Source organism: Oncorhynchus clarkii, chromosome 25, assembly GCF_045791955.1.
Source record: "Oncorhynchus clarkii lewisi isolate Uvic-CL-2024 chromosome 25, UVic_Ocla_1.0, whole genome shotgun sequence".
Lineage (NCBI taxonomy): Eukaryota > Metazoa > Chordata > Actinopteri > Salmoniformes > Salmonidae > Oncorhynchus > Oncorhynchus clarkii.
The window spans coordinates 30,466,117-30,489,348 of NC_092171.1; the positions used below are offsets into that span (position 1 = coordinate 30,466,117).

At 40.6% G+C, this 23,232-nt stretch overlaps 2 protein-coding genes across 2 annotated transcripts in view; one reads left to right on the top strand and one right to left on the bottom strand.

The window, feature by feature from the left end:
- LOC139384149 (protein transport protein Sec23A-like) overlaps positions 1-20,040 on the top strand; it is a 38,745-nt gene extending 18,705 nt beyond the window's left edge. Inside the window, exons 11-18 of the mRNA XM_071128835.1 lie at positions 2,110-2,216; positions 3,484-3,637; positions 4,034-4,111; positions 4,326-4,487; positions 6,264-6,350; positions 16,405-16,560; positions 16,649-16,714; positions 18,560-20,040. Coding sequence (XP_070984936.1) covers positions 2,110-2,216; positions 3,484-3,637; positions 4,034-4,111; positions 4,326-4,487; positions 6,264-6,350; positions 16,405-16,560; positions 16,649-16,714; positions 18,560-18,649 — 900 coding nt within the window. The 3' untranslated portion in view covers positions 18,650-20,040. The remainder of the gene's footprint in view (positions 1-2,109; positions 2,217-3,483; positions 3,638-4,033; positions 4,112-4,325; positions 4,488-6,263; positions 6,351-16,404; positions 16,561-16,648; positions 16,715-18,559) is intronic.
- LOC139384150 (adenosine receptor A3-like) lies at positions 448-3,922 on the bottom strand. The gene is made up of 2 exons (XM_071128836.1): positions 3,902-3,922; positions 448-1,257 (listed from the first exon to the last, which is right to left on the bottom strand). The coding sequence occupies exons 1-2, from the start codon at positions 3,920-3,922 to the stop codon at positions 553-555; spliced, it is 726 nt and encodes a 241-aa protein (XP_070984937.1). The 3' UTR covers positions 448-552.
- Positions 20,041-23,232: the final 3,192 nt, after the last annotated feature.

Sequence of the window (23,232 nt, forward strand, 5' to 3'; positions counted from 1 at the left end):
GGTTGAGAGCGGAGGTGAGGAGGATGAGCCAGGTAGCCACGGCTGAGGCTGCTGCTGGCGGGTCATGGCCACTGAACGTCTCATAGAAACAGGTGGTGATGTAAGGCAGCCAGCACACTAGCAGGCACACTTACAAGGGAGAGAATTAAGACAGGAGATTATCAGAGTAATTACGTTAGAAAAGTATATTTATGGAGAAATGCAGACCGGCAGTTATTTGACTAATTCCGGGAACGTTATAAGAATTCTATTTGGTATATTTATGGAATCTCGCAAATATATAACAATGAGCCTTATTGTTATGTGTGTAATGTTATTGTAGCACATTAATATGAACAAATTCAAGAAGACTGAATTTCACCGTCTATAAATGTAGCCAACAGAAAAATGTGAATAACAGCCACTGATGGACCTTGACATTTTGTTCCTTACATAAAAGGCTTTTATTATGTGTCTGTGCTCAATGTACATCAAAGAGTTATAATCAAAGGCTTATGCCTGGCTTTGTTGGAAATAAATGGCATCAACAAATCAATAGCTTCACTGTACTATTCACAAGGTTAAGTACCAATGAGACTCACCCACAGTTGCCACCATCACTAAGGAGCTCCTGAAGTAGTTATTAGCAGGGACATAAAAACAGTGCTGGTCATTGCAAACAAATGTCCCTCGCCGCACCTGTTTCCTCACAATATACACAATGTACGCATACATGGAGCACATGATGAGTATGGGTGCTATGATCCCGACCACGATGAAGAGCAGACTGAAGCCCCTGTAGTCTGGCTGGAAGCTGGGGGCACACAGGAACCTGGTGCTGCTGTAGCTATAGCGGCCGAAGCCCAGCAGTGGCAAGGCTGCGTTGATCAGGCCGTAGAGCCACACCAGGACCAGCACCACCCTGGTCCTCCTGGACGTGCAGATGGTGCTGTAGCTCAGGGCGAAACAGATCTCTGTAAACTTGTCAATGGTGGCCCAGGTCAGGGAGTGGATGGAGGCCAGCTGAAGAAGCAGGTAGAGGAAGGCGCTGCCCTGGCAGAGGGGCCCGTCGCTGGGGTAGCCCTGCGTTCTGAACAGGCTGTTGTGGACTCCGAAGGGAATGATGGAGAGACCCAGGGCGAGGTCACTCAGGCAGAAGCTCAGGGTCAGGGCCCAGGTTTCGGTGCGGAGCTCCTTGTTAAGAAGAACCACCAGTAATAAAACCACATTACCACACACAGAGAACAGACTGGAGACCACCATAAGAGCTGCATAGACCTGGGCCACCGGCATCCTCACGGCCTCCCTGGGTTGGCTGGCTGCTAACTCTCCTCTCGCCTGGTTCAGTCCATGAGCACTGACTGGCTGACTTGACTGACTTGCCTGGCTAACTGACTGGTGGACAGAGTCTGACGTGTAAAGTCACGTTATCCTGTGTGTGTCGATCCTCTGGGGCTCCAGGGAACCGGTTGCTGTTGTGATGTGTCAGTCTCCTGCTGTTCTCTGGGAGGGTATGGTCCTCTCCAAGTTATCAAGCAATCCTCCTATTCTCTGGCCTGTGGAGTTCAGTACAAGGGCTTAGCTTGTTCCTTACTATACACTATCTATTAGAGTGTGGAAGGGAAAGAAAAACAGACCAGAACAACTTACTTTCAAGCACTAGATTTTTGAGGAGGGAGATAGATGCTCTCTGTGTAAACAGAAGCTTGAGATCCAATATCCTCTCCTCCACTCTAATGGCTGCAGCACAGTTAATGAGCCATTTGGCTCTGGAGTGTTTTGGGGGTTATTGGTAAGGAGCTTGCCTCTAATTCGATCTAAGCTCCCAATCATGAATTATTAATGAATTATTATGAATTATTAAGCCCCCTCATATCACCCAATTATTTCAGTTGTTCTGAAAGTTGTCCAGAAGGCAGTAGCAGTTATGTGTGTTTGTACAGGGAAAACCATTTTAATAAAACTCACAGGCACCACCCACTTTTATATTAGACTAGTTAGATGGGTCATTTACATTTATCATATCTTGGCGTTGTTTTATAACATGTGCTTGTGTACATTTATAATCAGATAACTGTTCTCAATTGTTTTCTAATGATCCTACCAACCGTTCTTGTCTCCTCTACACAGCATAATGCACCTATACCCCAGGGGGGCCGAGGCGCGGTCCAGTACGTCACCCAGTACCAACACTCCAGTGGACAGAAACGCATCCGAGTCACCACCACGGCCAGAAAGTAAATACACACACACACATGCGCACACACACACACACACACATATTGCGTATTTAACTGACTTCAAAACATAAAACTTATAAAAACACACAAACATATGAATCTGGATTTGATTCTTCATTCACATCTTCTTTTCAAAGTAACTACAGACTTTAAGGTTTATCTACCACTTTTTATTCCACTATGGAACTGCATCTGCAAATGCATCTTGTTTCCATAGCAACGCGGTAGGGAAAGAGGGCAAAGTGTGTTTGTTGTCTTGTGATCGGAGGAGGAGATTATCTTGGTTGTTACTGTTAAATGTGTATTTATGTAGATACTAACTGAGCTGTGATGTAACTCTCAGTATGGCGTTTGATCAATGTTGACGTTCATGTTAGTTATTGTATTTTATTGTATTTTACCTTATGAGATCTGTGTTTATACAATGCTCAACATGTGACAGGGCAGTGGCAAGTGGAAATTTGTATAGATAAGCAGAGTCCCAGACTGTTTTTAAAACATCAGTTCAATTTACTTGGGGTGGACTTACTCATTTAAGGGCTTATTATGCTTAAAGGCTTTTCAATGTCAAAGCAACCTGAACAAAACATCTGACATCATATCCCTTATTATTTTATTTATTTATTTTTATTATATATTTGTTTTACCTCCTTTTTCTCCCCAATTTCATGGTATCCAATTGTTAGTAGTTACTGTTTTGTCTCATCGCTACAACTCCCGTACGGGCTTTGGAGAGACGAAGGTCGAGAGCCATGTGTCCTCCGATACACAACCCAACCAAGCCGCACTGCTTCTTAACACAGCGCGCATCCAACCCGGAAGCCATTGTGTCGGAGGAAACACCATACACCTAGCGATCTGGTCAGCACGCACTGCGCCCGGCCCGCCACAGGAGTTGCTAGTGCGCGATGAGACAAGGATATCCCTACCGGCCTAACCCGGACGACGCTATGCCAATTGTGCGTCGCCCCATGGACCTCCCGGTCACGGCCACCTGCGACAGAGCCTGGGCTCAAACCCAGAGTCACTGGTGGCCCAGCTAGCACTGCGATGCAGTGCCATAGACCACTGCGCCACCCGGGAGGCCTTCATATCCCTTATTTACCTCATGTAACCATACTAACTATAGTAGAGATTCGTGTTGGTAGTATCACTTATAAAGGAGAACCTTACAACTGAAATAAACAAAAGTGTTTACGTCAAATGATATGCAATGCTTATGTAGGTTGTTTCTCTCTCCTCTCTCTGTCTCTGCCTCTCTCAGCTGGGCAGATGCAGGGACCCAGATCCAGAGCATTGCAGCATCATTTGACCAGGAGGCCTCAGCCATCCTGATGGCCAGACTGGCTGTGTATCGCGCTGAGACGGAGGAGGGTCCCGACGTGCTACGCTGGCTGGATAGACAGCTCATCCGACTGGTAAGACAGTATTCTCACTACTATTCCTAGTGGCTGCATCCCAAATGACACCCCATTCCCTTTATAGTGCACCACTTTTGGCCAGAGCCTTATAGGTAAGACAGAGCAACACATGACATGGAAGATTGGCAGGGGTCAAGGCAGAGGGCTGCTTTATTTTCCCCTCCACAGAGCCTTCATAAATGGACCAGGTTTTTTTTTTAAAATGTAGATGTTGAAATGTAACAATATCATTATTTCCTACTGCTAACCAGTGAAAGTAGCTATTTCCAGGCTATCAGGCATGCTCAAGTAGTGTGATGAAGTGTGAAGTCGCATTTTATTTTTAAGTGTAGACTCTGGAAGGACTTTCTGGTAGGTCTCCTGTTTCATTGCCTTTTTCTCTCTCCTTTCCAGTGTCAGAAGTTTGGAGATTATCATAAGGATGATCCCAACTCCTTCCGCTTCTCAGAAACTTTTTCTCTCTATCCCCAGGTAAGTGATCATGTGCTGAATGACTGATTGGCTCTTTAGTAGAACAACACAGTTATAGCTAGTACACAGATGTGTTATAAATAGCTTAACGGTAAAAATATATTTTTTAAAGTAATGTTTCAGTCTTTGTATAAAAATGATTTTAAAATGCACATTATAGCTTTGGCAGCATGATGGAATGCATTTTAAAACCTGCTTCTCCTGCGTCCCTCAGTTTATGTTCCATCTGAGAAGGTCTCCATTTCTGCAAGTGTTCAACAACAGTCCAGATGAGAGCTCGTACTACAGACACCAGTTCATGCGTCAGGACCTGACCCAGTCTCTCATCATGATACAACCCATTCTCTATGCCTACTCCTTCAACGGGCCCCCAGAGGTAAGACCGACAGACACAGACATGCACAAGCAGACACACACACAGACACTCACACACTTATTTTTCCATTGAAAAATGTGCTTTACTTCTTCTTTCTAAACATAAATCATTGATGCCTTATGAAGACCTCAATCTCTCTGACTCTCCCACCTCGCTCCCACTCACATTCTGCAAGCCAAGCTGTGTTGCTCAGGTCAACAGAGAGAGAGTGCACAAATACCCCGGTCCTTTTATAACAGATTACCTTGTGGTTAATTAGTGTAGTGTGTGTGAGTACAGTAATGTGTTCCAGACAAGCGTTTTTTTCAGTGCAGATATAAACAGTGTGATTTTTAACACCTTACAGACAGACAGCGTAGTACACACCTCTCTGAAAAGGGTAAGTTATTTAACAGTGGTTGCGTCACAAATGGCTCCTTATTCCCTACCTAGTGCACTACGGGGTTCTAGTCAAAAATAGTGCACTATGTTGAAAATGGGGTGCCATTTGGGACTTACATGCTGACCAAACCGGATGCGTGCGTGCACCTACCTGCGCCTGTTGATTTTGTACCCTCACACCAGACACAATCACAACACGCAGGTTGAAATAACAAAAACTCTGAACCAATCTTAATTTGTGGACAGGTCGAAAAGCATTAAACATGTATGGCAATTTAGCTAGCTAGCTTACTGTTGCTAGCTAATTTATCCTGGGATATAAACAATGGTTGTTATTTTACCTGAAATGCACAAGGTCCTCTACTGCACAAGGTCCTCGACAATTAATCCACACATAAAAGGGTAAACCAAATTCCTTTCTCGTCATCTCTCCTCCTTCCTCTGGCATCTTTTTTACTTCTTTGGACTTTATATGGCGGTTGGCAACCAACTTTACGGTGCATTACTACAACCGACTGGAGTGTGAATGTCAGTTAATCTTTCAATCACACACGTGGGTATATGCTCCTAAAAACCAATGCGGAGATGGGAGAGGCCGGACTTGCAGCGCGTTGAGCGTCACAAATAGAACCTATTTCTATTTTAGAGCCTGGCCAAGCAGATGCTCGCTGAGGCGCGCAGGCAGTGTGGGTGCAATGATTGAATAACATGTATGTGTGAATTTATTTTGCAACGCGAGCGGTGTGGTCAGCATGTTCGTCTTAGTCATTTAACCGTGAAACTCTTCTGGCACTTCAGGTGTTCCTTTTTTTTTTAGATTAGCAGAGACCTAGGCTACCTTTCAAATGACACCCTATTCCCTATATAGTGCACTAGTTTTGACCTTAGTGCACTATATAGGGGATAGGGTGCCATTTGGGATGCGGATGTAATGTTTCCACTGGCTCTGACTTTATATTCTGTCTACTCCTGCCTGTTGAACATTGAAAGAGTAATCTTCTTATCTCCGTGCTCCTTGTCAAACAGATGGCATCACGTATAAACAGAACCACTCTATCTGCGCTGTTTGTGTCCTTTAAAATGCTAACACACTATACAAGATATAGTACTTTTGTACCTGAGATATGAGTTGGTGTGTTGTGACATTTGTTTTGGAAAATGCCGATATTGTGACATTGCTATCGGTGTCTGGGATTAACCCCCCCATACCTCAACCAACCTGGTTTAGTCATTAAACAGTATTATTGATTGGAGCTGCATTAGAAGGATGACATTTCATTTAGAGGGCAGTGGTTTAAGATGGTGTCATGTTTCTCTCCTCCTAGCCTGTGTTCAGTATCCTGCTATTAGTATTGTTTACATGTGGTTTAAATGTAGAACTTTTCCTTCTCCTAGCCTGTGTTGCTGGACAGTAGCAGTATCCTTCCTGATCGCATCCTTCTCATGGACACCTTCTTCCAGATCCTCATCTACCATGGCGAGGTATGTTCATCAGTCATCCAATCATAATCAACATACCTATTAACAGACTACATCAAATATGATATCTGTTTGGGCTTCTTGCGGTCAATTTGCAGTCTACAAGTTATTTTGTATTATGTTCCAGCCCCTCACCATCCACTCAAGAAAAAATCGGCACGCGGCTGTATCAAGTTGATGATCCCTGTTCTATCGTACTCTAGACTGATTTCATTTCAGGTTGCAGCCAGATACTATTGTCCTTATTTGACATTTGTGAATAGATGAGGGAGCAGTGGGGACAGTAATGCCAGTGTTGCAGTAGTGCAGGGATCATCAACTAGATTCAGCGGCAGTGGATTGTCAGGGTGCCCGAATATAATTACACATAATTTGTAGACTGCAAATTTGACTGCAATATTTGACTAAAACATAATCATTTCAATCCTTGCTTACATTTGTATATCTCTCTATTATGCATCAGCATACTTTGGGACAGATTTCCACAATTAAAAATCACTTGATTTGCTGGTGTTTTTACAGTCTTTTATGCCCCCCCCCCCAATAAAAAAAATCTATGTATATATACAGTACCGGTCATAAGTTTTGACACACCTACTCATTCAAGGTTTTTTCTTTATTTTTACTATTTTCTACATTATAGAATAATAGTAAAGACATCAAAACTATGAAATAACACATGAAATCATGTAGTAACCAAAACAGTTTTAAACAAATCAAAATATATTTGAGATTCTTCACAGTAGCCACCCTTTACCATAATGACAGCTTTGTACACTCTTGGCATTCTCTCAACCAGCTTCATGAGGAATGCTTTTCCAAAGGTCTTGAAGGAGTTCCCACATATGCTGATCACTTGTTCGCTGCTTTTCTGTCACTCTGCGGTTAAACTCATCCCAAACCATGTAAATTGGGTTGAAGTCAGGGGATTGTCGAGGCCAGGTCATCTGATGCAGCACTCCATCACTCTCCTTCTTGGTCAACTAGCCCTTGCACAGCCTGGAGATGTGTTGGGACATTGACCTGTTGAAAAACATATGTAAATGTGAAAAATTAACACCATTACAAATGTAGACATAAAAGACAGAAAAGCATATCCCCCCCCCCCCCCCCCCCCCCCCCCCTCTGGGGTATGTGGGACGGTAGCGTCCTACCTCGCCAACAGCCAGTGAAATTGCAGGGCGCCAAATTCAAAACAACAGAAGTCCCATAATTAAAATTCCTCATACATACAAGTATTTTACACCATTTTAAAGATATACTTGTTGTAATCCAACCACAGTGTCCGATTTCAAATAGGCTTTACAGCGAAAGCACACCAAACAATTATGGTATGTCAGCACCTAGTCACAGAAAACCATACAGCCATTTTACAGCCAAGGAGAGGGCTCACAAAAATCAGAAATAGCGATTAAATTAATCACTAACCTTTGATCTTCATCAGGTGACACTCATGGGACTTCATGTTACACAATACATGTATGTTTTGTTCGATAAAGTTCATATTTATATCAAAAAATCTCACTTTACATTGGCGCATTATGTTCAGTAGTTCCAAAACATCCGGTGATTTTGCAGAGAGCCACATCAATTTACAGAAATACTCATAATAAACATTGATAAAAGATACAACTGTTATGCATGGAATTTTAGATCCACTTCTCCTTAATGCAACCGCTGTGTCAGATTTAAAATAAACTTTATGGAAAAAGCACACCATGCAATAATCTGAGTACAGCGCTCAGACACAAAAACAAGCCATACAGATACCCGCCATGTTGTGGAGTCAACAGAAGTCAGAAATAGCATTATAAATATTCACTTACCTTTGATGATCTTCATCAGATTGCACTCCCAGGAATCCCAGTTCCACAATAAATGTTTGTTTTGTTCGATAAAGTCCATCATTTATGTCCAAATACCTCCTTTTTGTTCGCGCGTTTAGCCCACTAATCCAAATTCATGAGGCGCGAGTACTAGGTCCAGACGAAAAGTCAAAAAGTTCCGTACCAGTTCGTAGAAACATGTCAAACGAAGTATAGAATCAATATTTAGGATGTTTTTAACATAAATCTTCAATAATGTTCCAACCGGAGAATTCCTTTGTCTTTAGAAATGAAAAGAAACGCAGCTAACTCTCACGGGAGCGCGCGAGACTGAGCTCATGGCACTCTGCCATACACCTGGTTGAAACAGCTCTCATTCCCTCCTCCTTCATAGTAGAAGCCTCAAACAAGGTTCTAAAGACTGTTGACATCTAGTGGAAGCCTTAGGAAGTGCAATATGACCCCATAGACACTATATTCAATAGGCAATTACTTGAAAACTACAAACCTCAGATTTCCCACTTCCCGGTTGGATTTTTTCTCAGGTTCTTGCATTCCATGTGAGTTCTGTTATACTCACAGACATCATTCAAACAGTTTTAGAAACTTCAGTGTTTTCTAACCAAATCTACTAATTATATGCATATTCTAGCTTATAGGCCTGAGTAGCAGGCAGTTTACTCTGGGCACCTTTTTATCCAAGCTACTCAATACTGCCCCCCAGTCCCAAAGATGTTCATGTGTACATTAGGGGAATGATAATCTCATTCTCTGCACAAGTTCAATCTGATTTAAAACATTTAAATATAAGAAAAATAAATTACTATTTTAGAAAAAGCCCATAAAAATATCTTGAACTTAAGCAGGAATATGATATTTTACTTTGAAGAGAGCCAACAACTACAGGTGAAACTCAAATAAAGCATACTACTTAATGGGAAATAAATCTGGTAAACATCTCGAAGCCCTCACAAACGGATATATGCCAATCCAGTTATAATTTTTAAAGATAAAGATACAAATGTTAATTAGAAACAACATAATTCAAAGCTTCTATGAAAATCTATATAAATCGGAATTAAACTAAAATTGGACTGATCCTACACCCTTCTTAAGGCGTCTGCATGCTTCCCAGCCAAAAGAGGTTGGGAATAGTTTGTGCATATATTATTACAGTGTTTTGTGGCGTTTTTGTTTGTTTTGGACTTCGTTTTTTTCGGTTGTTCAGGCACACAAGCTGAAATCGGTAGCTGAAGCTACGCCCCTTCTTTGGTGATTGGTCAACAGTAGGGATTCTTCAATAAAGTCTTTGTTGTTATTCCATCGAGAGATAACTTGTTTTCATGGTAATTTTTTCATTAAGAAATACTTCACCAAACATCTTAATTAGATGTAAAATTGTGCGACTAAGATCTCTTCGGCAAAAACTTCAAAATCAATGACAACTCAATAAATCTATCTTATATTCATTTGGACTATTTTTGGAAGTGTATACTGGCTACAGTCTCTCTAAATTGACAAACAGTACTATTGTCACTTTTCTAGTTTTTTCAAGCTAAATGTATTTTAAGGGACCATGCGAGCACACTAGTTCGGTTCGCCAAGCTGACTTGGCTTCTCCATAATTTTATTTAACATTTTGGGATAAAGTAGCCCCCCCTATTTACAGAAATGACAACATAAGTCATTCAATTCTGTGCTTCCTAGTTCCATGTATCGAACAGTTATTTCAGTTATATTAAAACCAGGAGCATCTGGAGTGTCTCCTGCTGATTACAGACCCATAAGTTTAATAAATTGTGAAAATAAAATAATTACAAAGCTCATCAGCAATAGAATGGCAGAATTCTTACCAGACTTGATACATATCAATCAAACAGGGTTTTTAAAAACTAGACATTTAAACTGAAACATGTTCATGTATTTCTTTCTAATACAATACGCTAAAAAACAAGATATACACTGAGTGTACAAAATATTAGGAACACCTTCCTAATATTGAGTTACACCCCATTTTTTGTTCAGAACAGCCTTAGTTATTTGGGGCATGGACTCCACAAGATGTCAAAAGCCTTCCACGGGAATGTTTCCCACAGTTGTGTCAAGTTGGCTGGATGTCCTTTGGGTGGTGGACCATTCTTGATACACACAGGAAACCTAGCAGTCTTGTAGTTCTTGACACACTCAAATTGGTGTGCCTGGCACCTACTACCATACCCCGTTCAAAGGCACTTAAATATTTTGTCTTGCCCATTCACCCTCTGAATGGCACAGATACACAATCTGTGTCTCAATTATCTCAAGGCTTACAAATCCTTCTTTAACCTGTCTCCTCCCGTTCAGTGGTCACCAACCTTTTCTGAGTCAAGCTCACTTACTCCGTAAAAATGCAAGCCGAGATCTACCGCTCAGATTTTCTTTTACATGACTTAAAAAACATAAGCCTTTTATGCAACATGAACCTATTACAACCTGTTCTGTAGCAATGAGGTTTGTGCAGTAGGCTATAGGCCCAATACAATAAAACTGCATATTGGCTACACTTGAATTGCCCTGCCATTGTTCTTCTCAGAACATTTGGAAATTATATTTTCCAAATTTTAGCTATATGATCACTCTGGTAATATATAATTTGTTTTATTACTTGTGAGGCTGCTGATCACCCGACTCACCGTCCCTCCTCTCTCCACTGAGAAAAAGAGACAAGTTTTGCCATCAGTTGGAAGACTAAGTCGCATTGCATTATTTCTGCCTCATGCAGCAATTCATGTTACTCCTATGACCAGAGAAAGTAATGTATTCCTTGATACAAAAAAAAACAAGCCGCAAATAATAACAATGCGGGCTTATCGAAACGCAATAAAAGAGCTATACTCTTTTATTGCAGCTGAAGTGCTGGTTGTAGCGTGAGTGGAAGTAGGGAGAACACGCATTTAACCTTTTGCGTGTAGGGGGCAGTATTTTCGTTTTTGGCTAAAAAAGCGTACCATTTGAAACGGCCTATTTCAGATTAGTTTCCAAAACTGTCAAAATATTGTCTTTGAGTATAACAGAACTGATATTGCAGGCAAAAACCTGAGGAAAATCCAATCAGGAAATGCCTCTTATTTTGAAACTTCTCTGTTCCTATGCATGCCTATCCTCCATTTATAGGGATATCAACCAGATTCATTTTTATATGGCTTCCCTAAGGTGTCAATAGTCTTTAGACATAGTTTCAGGCTTTTATTTTGAAAAATGAGCGAGAAAGATCACATTGCGTAAGTGGATAGGTGGGGGCTCTCAGAGTGAGTTTTGCATAACAGAGTAAAGTGGCCATTGTTTCTCCCGGTCCTATTGAAAAACCTACACTCACGGTTGATATATTATCGAATATATATTTTAAAAACAACCTGAGGATTGATTATAAAAAAACGTTTGTCATGTTTCTGTGGACATTATGGATATTAATGTCCACAGAACAAACAGAGGTATTTGGATATAAAAATAATCTTTATGGAACAAAAGGAACATTTGTTGTGTAACTGGGAGTCTTGTGAGTGAAAACATCCGAAGATCATCAAAGGTAAACTATTAATTTGATTGCTTTTCTGATTTTCGTTACCTAGCTACTTAATGCTTAGTGTACATAATGTTTTGCCGTGCTATCGATAAACTTACACAAACGCTTGATTTGCTTTCGCTGTAAAGCATAATTTCAAAATCTGAGACGACAGGTGGATTAACAAAAGGCTAAGCTGTGTTTTGCAATATTGCACTTGTGATTTCATGAATATTAATATTTTTTAGTAATATTATTTGACTGTGAGCTATGCTATTCAGCGGTTGCTGATGACAATTATACCGCTTAAGGGATGGGTAGATCAGAGAGGTTAAGGGATGGGTAGATCAGAGAGGTTAAGGGATGGGTAGATCAGAGAGGTTAACTTCTTGACTATACTTGAGACGCAGATGTCTCAAGTAGACACCTGGAAATGCAAATGCGCTACGCTAAATGCTAAATGTACTCGTTACAACTCAAACCTTGATCAAAATTCACAAGCAGGGTATTGAATTAAAGCTACACTCGTTGTGAACCTAGCCAGCAAGTCAGATTTTTAAAATGCTTTTCGGCGAAAGCATGAGAAGGTATTATCTGATAGCATGCACCACCTGAAAATGCCTGAATGCGACATAAACAAAGACTCTGCTTATCCGACGCAGCACAAAACGCAGAAATAAAATATAAAACATTCATTACCTTTGACGAGCTTCTTTCTTGGCACTCCTATATGCCCCATAAACATCACTATTGGGTCTTTTTTTCGTTTAAATCGGTCCATATATACCCAAAATAGCTTTGTATGGAAGCTGTGTCATTCAGAAAAAAACATTGTTTTTAAACGCTGCGTAATTTTTTAAAATTAAAAAAGTCGACGATAAACTTTCACAAAACACTTCGAAATCCTTTTGTAATCCAACTTTAGGTATTAGTAAACGTTTATAATCTATCAAAATGATTACAGGGCGATGTATATTCAATAGCTCCTCGTTTGCAAATCCATGGCTGCCAATGTCTACATTAACAACATCCGGGTGAAGACTGGAAGAAACGGATGCCAGATAGATGGATTTTCCAACAATTAATTCAATTGAAAATGACGACAATGGCGACATCGTGTGGAATTTGTATGAATTGCATGCAGGTCGATATTAAATTTTGTCCTCTTTTAACAACTCGTGGAAGTGACTTATGGAAATTATTTTTAGCTTTCAGAGAGCAGTTTTTCTTGCGTTTTTCAATGAAACACACGATCTGTTATAGTCACAGCCGTGATTTAACCAGTTTTAGAAACTTCAGAGTGTTTTCTATCCACACATACTAATCATATGCATATACTATATTCCTGGCATGAGTAGCAGGACGCTGAAAAGTTGCGCGATTTTTAACAGAATGTTCGAAAAAGGAGGGGGTAGAAGTAAGAGGTTGGGATGGGTAGATCAGAGAGGTTAAGGGATGGGTAGATCAGAGAGGTTAAGGGATGGGTAGCGTCAAGAAGTTAATGGCTTATAAAACTGTTGAACAAAGTGTTGACGGCGCTGAATAACAACTTTAAATTAACTTACTCATAAAAACAGCAGGTCTTTGCTGTATTAGTTGAGTCTCTCTCTAGTTATGGTTTTAAAAGTTTTGAAATGTCACATTATCAACTTTTCTGTGCGTTAGAGGCTTCCTTTTACAGTCTATGGCGCGTGGAAACTGTGGAGAAAGACACTGTCTGATTTGCCAGCAGTAGGCCTTTAGGTGCCCTTGATTTGATCTCTGGGCCTGCCGAGTAGGAGGAGTTCAAACTTCAGACATGAAATGATTCAAAATGAGAACACTTTGCCTTCCCGGCACTAGGGCTGCAGAATCAAGTGCACCTACCGCCAACAATGCAAAACAAATACAAAAATTAGGAACACAAGGCTTTATTGTTGGGGTTTTTTCAGAAATGTTTGGTGAACAACTAAGAATGGCTTGGAGATCGACCAGTCGATCGCAAATGACCGGTTGGTGACCACTGATTGAAGTGGATTTAAGATTTAATGTGACATCAATAAGGGATCATAGCTTTCACTTGGATTCACCTGGTCAGTCTGTCATGGAAAGAGTAAGTATTCCTAGTGTTTTGCACACTCACTTTATCAATAATGGCTGTTGATACTAAAAGGCTTTCGACCATCTTGAATGGTCTTTTCTATTCAAATCTTTTGAAGCTTTCAACTTTCCAACTTAAATAATACATGTAAATCAAATATAATATAAATTACCTTAAGCAAAAATATACAGAAATAATATACTGAACAAAAATATATAAATGCAACATGTAAACTGTTGGTCCCATGTTTCATGAGCTGAAATAAAAGATCCCAGACATGTTCCAAATGCACAAAAAGCTTATTTCTCTCAAATTTGGTGGACAAATTTATTTGCATCCCTGTTAGTGAGGCTTTCTCCTTTGCCAAGATATTCCATCCACATGACAGGTGGCTGTGTTTTTCTGTGACTAGGTACTGACCTAACATAATAGTTTGGTGTGCTTTCGTCGTAAACCCTTTTTGAAATCGGACACTGTGGCTGGATTTTCAACAAGTTTATCTTTAAAATGGTGTAAAATAGTTATATGTTTGAGGAATTGTAATTATGGGATTTCTGTTGTTTTGAATTTGGCGCCCCGCAATTTCACTGGCTGTTGGCGAGGTCGGACGCTACCGTCCCACATATCCCAGAGAGGTTAAGTACAACAAAGTCAATGTATTAGAGTGGCCATCACAATGCCCTGACCTCAATCCTATAGTACATTTGTGGGCAGAACTGAAAAAGCGTGTTTGAGCAAGGAGGCCTACAAACCTGACTCAGTTACACCAGCTCTGTCAGGAGGAATGGGCCAAAATTCACCCAAATTATTGTGGGAAGCTTATGGAAGGCTGCCTGAAACGTTTGACCCAAGTTAAACAATTTAAAGGCAATGCTACCAAATACTAATTGAGTGTATGTAAGCTTCTGACCCACTGGGAATGTGATGAAAGAAATAAAAGCTGAAATAAATAATTCTCTCTCCTATTATTCTGACATTTCACATTCTTAAAATAAAGTGGTGATCCTAACTGACCTAAGACAGGGAATGTTTACTAGGATTAAATGTCTAGAATTGTGAAAAACTGAGTTTCAATGTATTTGGCTAAGGTGTATGTAAACTTCCGACTACAACTGTATATACAGATGACTTAACTAATCCCATTACTTACCAATATGAAAGCAAATCTTACAGGTAGAATAAACCTCTTCAAAATGACATGGCTCCCAAATATTTAATATTTATTCTCGATCATTCTAATTACCCCACCAAATACATTCTTTAAAAAACTATACTCCTTCATAACATACTTTTTTTATGGGCAAATAACGCTCATAGAAATAAAAATGTAAGTTTTAGATTTTCCTAAGTCTGAGGGGGGTTTTAACCTTCTAGACTTGGAATTGTATCAACTCGCCTCCCAGGGCTTTTTACTTGCGACATATAGTTAAGTGCACTAAAGAGGAACAAAGGGTACATATTGAAGATGCGCATATGCATCCCCAAAATCTTTTCACTTGTCTATTTTCAAAGGATTAAGCAAAGAACATTAACTTCATAGTTAAGAACACTATAACAATATTGATGAAAATTATACGTATTCTACCAGAACTATTATCACTCCCCAAAAACACAACCCTATGGAACAATCCTTGGATAGCTTTTCATAATTCACCGATAATATGGTCCACTAAAGGCATATAAACCATAAATGACTTGGTAATAGGAAATATATTTATTTCTTTGACAAAATTAAAAAGCAGTTTTGGACTGACCAATCTAGATATTTTCAAATACTTGCAACTTAATTATGTTTGATTTGAAATCTCTTGGTCATCAGAGCAATCTTGAGGGAATCCTATTTAAGTCAGAAAAGGATGTTCATATGATAGGTAAGCTATACAGAACCTTGCAGAGAGCATATCCAACTGACAACCTCTTAGAAAAAATATAAACTATTGGAACCAAGACTTATATTAGCACAAGATGGAGGGAATGTTGGAGCATAACTAACAAAATGAGTTAACGAAAATGTACTCTTAATATTATACCAGAGTCCTGTCTTAAGTGTAAAACTAACAATGACTCAATTATCCATGCCTTCTGGTAATGCTATAAAATCCAGACGTTATGGGCGGAGTTAGAAAGTTAGCTGTCAGAAGTATTACATTGTAAATGTACTTTTAATCTGTTTGCATATTTCAAGATATGGCATATGAGGGTGCATAGAGATACTTTTCTCAGCAATCATCTTTCAAAAATGTATACTTAAATTGGAAATCAACCAATACTCCATCGTTAACACAATGGAGATGTCAGATGCTTTATTATCTAAATATTGAAAATACGTGGATGACGGAGACAAACAAAATGGTGCAGTTTGAGGCCATGTGCGGCGCTGGAGATGGGGGGGTGAGGTTGTTGATATTTGTATGTGTATGTTTTGTATTGTTTGAAAAAAAGAAATACATTATATCCAGTGTCATTGATTGCTATTGAAATAATGTCAATCAAAACCAATCTGCTCCTAAACAGACTTCTCTTAATTTCTCAGATCTGTAAACGTCTACATGTCTTCAGGACATCTCTAACTGGCCTCTCTCTAACCCTTTTTCTCTGTCTATCCATCAGACTGTGTCTCAGTGGCGTAAGGCAGGCTACCAGGAGATGCCCGAGTACGAGAACTTCCGCCACCTGCTGCAGGCTCCAGCGGACGACGCCCAGGAGATCCTGCACAGCCGCTTCCCTATGCCCCGCTACATAGACACAGAGTTTGGCGGATCACAGGTACATACACACACTCGCTAAAATGTATATGAATGTCAACTGTCAAGTCTATTCAACTTCCTGTATTGATGTTCTTGTTGTTTTCTAGGCTCGTTTCCTGCTATCTAAAGTTAACCCATCACAAACCCACAACAACATGTATGCATGGGGCCAGGTAAGACTTCTACTGATTCTTATTTTTTATTTTTTTTACCCAGGAACTAGAGAAGATACTATTAATAAAAAGTACATACTGCTAAGGATGGTGTTTTTAGTATTTTATTTTGTAAAGGATAAGCACGTTGTCTCTTTCTGAATGGCATGTCTGTGCAATAATGACTGTTGATCCTGGAGGAGCATAGGGTCCACTGTGGTTCAGCCTGACTCAGCTTAATGTTGTATTGAAAGTCATCATGTAGCTGGAGAGAGAGTCCCAACTCTTACTTGTTGTCCGTTTCTTTTACACAAGCAGGTAAAGTCTACACAAATTAGTGTAGTCATCTTACATTTTTAGTGGATAATGAAGGTGTAACTTAGTGGCTGTCGGTGCCATTTAAGATGAGGAAGGATACTCATTTTTTTAATGAGCATGGCCTTATTTCTATTACAGCATATTGGATGACTGTCAGTCACAATCCATTCACCCAGCTCAATGTAACATCGATAGGTTTAGGCTACTACGTGATACTCAGATTTTTCCTATACCGAATGATCATGAGGTTGCTACAATCTTGTTTATGAATGAAAGTTTACAACTTAAGTGCACAGGTCGAGAGAACATTTTGAGTAATCAAGGTGACAGACAGTGGCACATTCAATACCGCCTTGCACACTATTGCCTGCAGCTAGTTGGTCTAGGATGTAACCATTAGTCCAACAGTTGCAAACAAGAGTTTATATTGGACAAATTCAGGTATGTTTATCCCTGTTTCATTCAACAGAATCGGTGGAATGAATACACCTCTGATCATGTGCAAACGCAATTTACTTTCAGAGCTGCCACATTCAAACAGCATGATCACTTAGCGCGTTGTATAATTCCTACTTATATCTACTCACTCTCCTTCTCTCACCTTTTCCCTTCGCTTGTGGACTTCAGTGTACAACATATCAACTCTCTGTGACCATGCAAAAAAAACTTTCCAAGCCAAACCTTCATATCATTACCGCTAATCGCTACAAACAGCATGCATCTTTGTAACCATATTAGCTAACGTCATAGTCAACATAGCTACTAGAACTAACGCATTAGTAAACCCGCTAGCTACTATCATGCAGTACAGTCAGCAAGCAGTTTAGCAGTTACACTGGTGGGCCCCAGTGGTAATACATTGACAAAGCCACCAGCTTAACCTTGACTTGGAAGAGTTACCGTGTTGGATAGCCATAGCCAGCTAGCTAACATAGCATCCCTCTCTGTTTGAGCCGGGTGTTTGAGTTGGCTAAACTAGCTAGCTGCATTCATTAGATAAGTAAGTGAAAGTGAATAAAATACAACGAAATATTGCTCTCTCTTTCTCTCTAGCCTCCTTCATTTTTGAAGAAATTAGTTTGTTCAAAACTGTTCAAATATTGTCTTTCTGTGTCAACTACTCACTACATTTTATGCACTGCAATGCTAGCTAGATGTAGCTTATTCTTTCAGTACTATTTATTCTCTTATCCTTTGATTGGGTGGACAACATGTCAGTTCATCCTACAAGAGCTCTGATAAGTTAGAGGACGTCCTCCGGAAATTGTCATAATTACTGTGTAAGTCTATGGAAGGGGGTGAGAACCGGTCCTCCTGCTACACCATGGTGCTACCCTACGGAGATACTGTAGACCTTTGTGTTTTTTAATAGATTATTTGGTGACGTGAATAGTTTTATTTAAAAATGATCACTTTTTTTCATGTTTAATTATTTTTATGAAATTCACTAAGGATGGTCCTCCCTTTCCTCCTCTGAGGAGCCTCCAGGGTGTAACTACTTTCCCAGATTATATAACTGAAATCCTCTCTCGTCCTCTCTGTGTGTAGGAGTCAGGAGCCCCAATCCTGACAGATGACGTCAGTCTACAGGTATTCATGGACCACCTGAAGAAGCTGGCTGTGTCCAGCGCTGCCTGAGACTGAGACAGATCCCATAGTAACCACTGAACGTCAGCATCACAGACCATGGTTCCACCTCATCATCCACTCAACAGCAGACCTGGGTGCAGATTGTATTTGTTTTCTTTCAAGTACTTAATCTGTGCTTGATTGAGCTTGTCTGGCGCAATAAAGCCAATGGAATAGACCCAAAAGCAAACCCCTCACATCTGGCACTCAAGACCGGCTCAAACACTTAAAGTATTTGGAAGAAAACAAATACTATATGAACCCAGGTTTGCTCAACAGCAGTCAACTCATACTATACTTGGGAAAGTCAACAACCAGAAGAGGATATGTCTTCCTCTTTCTCCTTTTTAATATTGAAAATGGCTATGTACAGGAAAGTGACAAAATACAGACAATGATCTGCAGGACAGCCTTTTTAAGTGACTAGTCGGTGGTCAATGATTGTAAAAAGAACAAACAAAAGAAAACATCAGTTGGTGACTGCTAGCTTAAATGTTTGGTCCCGGATCAGTATATGAATCGTAAGATGAGTCTGATATTTATGTAGATGTACTTTCCCCTCAGAACACTAACTCACCCAACATCCAGTTGGAGACATTTTATTGGATGTTTTATTTTGATGCTTCAATGGCAATACGTCTAGTTTATCTAGAACAATACAGCATCCAGACTTACTTTATATTACATTTTCTGTCTGTGTTTCTATAAAAAAATATATATCAAACAGAGAAATGTATAATACTATCGTCCAGTCAATCAGAGCTGTCATAGCTGCAGGCTTACAGAAAGAGAAACGGTGGGTGTTGTATAGTCAGTTGGTAAAGCTTGGGGAATCCAATACAACTTAATTGAATTTGTTTTCTGTTCTCCCTGCGTACGCCACAGAATAATAGGTTATTTTCAGACCTTTAGTGTGTGCTATCTAATTAATGTTCGTCATTCATATCAAAAACTAATTGTGGTACAAAACCCTGCCTAGTGCAGATGTTGGATCGTAATTTGATCACCTTGTTGTGGAATAACTTTCCTGCAATGCATTATATTTAACAGTTGTAGTGTATTTTAGGTTTAGGTTTAAAAAGGATTCGGAAGTTTGTAATGTCAGACTTTTCCTTTACAAAAAATGTAACAACCCCGAGAAAAATGGCCATTAATTATAATCCACATAATTTACATTTTCTATTTCTGCAAGATTATTTTCCTGCTGTAGCAAACTGGTTCAAATGAAGATCCTACATCTGTACTATACAGACAGTGGTACTAACATGCTCCACGATACAGACAGATTTGCAGAGTATTAAACCTGCCCTTGCTATTCTCCGGATCTCATATCATATCTGCCTTGTTACTAACAGTGTTAATTTGGACTTTTCTAATAAAATACCTCACTGTAAAAATCATTTTTGTTGACTATTAACACTTTCTATTTGATTTAGTTTGAGTGATGCTGTTTTCAACTAGATGTTTTATCAGATTTTATGAACTTTTACAGCTAACTTTCAAAATAAAGTAAACTAGGGCTGTCCCCGACTAAAATAAATATTGGTCAACCAAGAGTCGTCCAATTGATTTGTACAAATTTTCAGAAGTGTATTTTTCCATATATTGACACTTCCTATGTGGTTTAATCAAATCAACTATATGCACTGAGCTTGCATGATGTTTTAAGCACACTGTCTGATTAAATAATGACTAAACACAAATTACTAGAGGAAGTCGGACTAGCGATTGATTGTGCCCGGCCGGGCTCAGACTTGCTACTCTGTGTTTTTAAAAACGAGACCGCGAGTGACTGTGACTAGCACCCGTTGTCACTCCTCCCTCCTCCACCGACCACCACATGACATCAAAGTGTATCAAATCAAGTTTTATTAGTCACATGCACCGAATACTTACAGTGAAATGCTTACTTACGAGCCACAACCAACAATTCAGTTTCAAGAAATACGGACAAGAATAAGAGAAAAGTAACAAGTAATTAAAGAGCAGCAGTAATACAACAATAGCGAGACTATATACAGTCGTGGCCAAAAGTTTTGAGAATGACAAATATACATTTTCACCAAGTCTGCTACCTCAGTTTGTATGATGGAAATTTGCATATACTCCAGAATGGTATGAAGAGTGATCAGATGAATTGCAATTAATTGCAAAGTCCCTCTTTGCCATGCAAATTAACTGAATCCCCCCCAAAACATTTCCACTGCATTTCAGCCCTGCCACAAAAGGACCAGCTGACATCATGTCAGTGATTCTGAGTGTTGACAAGGACAAGGCTGGAGATCACTCTGTCATGCTGTTTGAGTTCTAATAACAGACTGGGAGCTTCAAAAGGAGGTTGGTGCTTGGAATCATTGTTCTTCCTCTGTCAACGATGGTTACCTGCAAGGAAACACTTGCCATCATCATTGCTTTGCACAAAAAGGGCTTCACAGGCAAGGATATTGCTGTCAGTAAGATTGCACCTAAATCAACCATTTATCGGATCATCAAGAACTTCAAGGAGAGCGGTTAAATTGTTGTGAAGAAGGCTTCAGGGCGCCAAGAAAGTCCACTAAGCGCCAGGACCGTCTCCTAAAGTTGATTCGGCTGTGGGATCAGGGCACCACCAGTACAGAGCTTGCTCGGGAATGGCAGCAGGCAGGTGTGAGTGCATCTGCACGCACAGTGAGGCGAAGACTTTTGGAGCATGGCCTGGTATCAAGAAGGGTAGCAAAGAAGCCACTTCTCTCCAGGAAAAACATCAGGGACAGACTGATATTCTGCAAAAGGTACAGGGATTGGACTGCTGAGGACTGGGGTAAAGTCATTTTCTCTGAATCCCCTTTCAGATTGTTTGGGGCATCTGGAAAAAAGCTTGTCCGGAGAAGACAAGGTGAGCGCTACCATCAGTCCTGTGTCATGCCAACAGTAAAGCATCCTGAGACCATTCATGTGTGGGGTTTCTTCTCAGGGCAACTTCTCCCAATCATCCAGGATAGTTTGGTGACGAATAATGCCTTTTCCAGCATGATGAAGCACCTTTCCATAAGGCAAAAGTGATAACTAAGTGGCTCGGGGAACAAAACATCGATATTTTGGGGGGGGCAATGCCAATAGTCTGGGTAGTCATTTGATTAAATGTTCAGGAGTCTTATGGCTTGGGGGTAGAAGCTGTTTAGAGGCCTCTTGGACCTAGACTTGTCATCGTGCGGCAGCACGTGCGGTAGCAGAGAGAACAGTGTATGACTAGGGTGGCGGGAGTCTTTGACCATTTTTAGGGCCTTCCTCTGACACCGCCTGGTATAGAGGTCCTGGATGGCAGGAAGCTTGGCCCCAGTGATGTACTGGACCATTCGCACTACCCCCTGCAGTGCCTTGCGGTCGGAGGCCGAGCAGTTGGTATACCAGGCAGTGATGCAACCAGTCAGGATGCTCTCGATGGTGCAGCTGTAGAACCTTTTGAGGACCCATGCCAAATCTTTTCAGTCTCCTGAGGGGGAATACTTTTTCTCGTGCCCTCTTCATGACGGTCTTGGTGTGCTTGGACCATGTTAGTTGTGGACACCAAAGAACTTGAAGCTCTCAACCTGCTCCACTGCAGCCATGTCGATGAGAATGGGGGCATGCTCGGTTTTCTTTTTCCTGTAGTCCACAAACATCTCCTTTGTCTTGATCACGTTGAGGGAGAGGTTGTTGTCCTGGCACCACATGGCCAGGTCTCTGACCTCCTCCCTATAGGCTGTCTCGTCGTTGTCGGTGATCAGGCCTATCACTGTTGTGTCAACTGCAAATGTAATGATGGTGTTGGAGTCGTGCCTGGCCATGCAGTCATGACTGAACAGGGAGTACAGGAGGAAGTGAACACGCACCCCTGAGGGGCCCCTGTGTTGAGGATCAAATGAGTGACAAATGTGTTGTTACCTACCCTTACCACCTGGGGGCGGCCCGTCAGGAAGTCCGGGGTCCAGTTGCAGAGGGAGGTGTTTAGTCCCAGGGTCCTTAGCTTATTGATGAGCTTTGAGGGCACTATGGTGTTGAACGCTGAGCTGTAGTCAATGAATAGCATTCTCACATAGGTGTTCCTTTTGTCCAGGTGGGAAAAGGCAGTGTGGAATGAAATAGAGACTGCATCATCTGTGGATCTGTTGGGGCGGTATGCAAATTGGAGTAGGTCTAGAGTTTCTGGGATAATGGTGATGTGAGCCATGACCAGCCTTTCAAAGCACTTAATGGCTACAGTAGTGAGTGTTATGGGTCAGTAGTCATTTAGGCAGGTTATCTTAATGTTCTTGGGCACAGACACTATGGTGGTCTGCTTGAAACATATTGGTATTACAGACTTGTACAGGGAGAGGTGGAAAATGTCAGTGAAGACACTTGCCAATTGGTCAGCGCATGTTCGCAGTACACGTCCTGGTAATCCATCTGGCCCCACAGCCTTGTGCATCAACTGAATGTTAAATGTGTTTCCTGTCAGGTATTTTAATTGTCTACTTGTTGAATGTTTGTGAAGTCTTGATTTGTAATGGTTTGTAAAGTCTTATTAATTGGTGTTGGACCCCAGTAAGATTAACTAACGTTACGGCGTTAGCTAATGGGGATCCTAATAC

Excerpts from the sequence above, each read along its gene's own strand:
- LOC139384150 (XM_071128836.1), bottom strand. The coding sequence starts at position 3,922 with ATGCCTGATAGCCTGGAAATA. Across the intron at positions 1,258-3,901 it reads TGCCTGATAGCCTGGAAATA|GTCTATGCAGCTCTTATGGT; the intron begins GCTACTTTCACT and ends CCGGTGGCCCAG.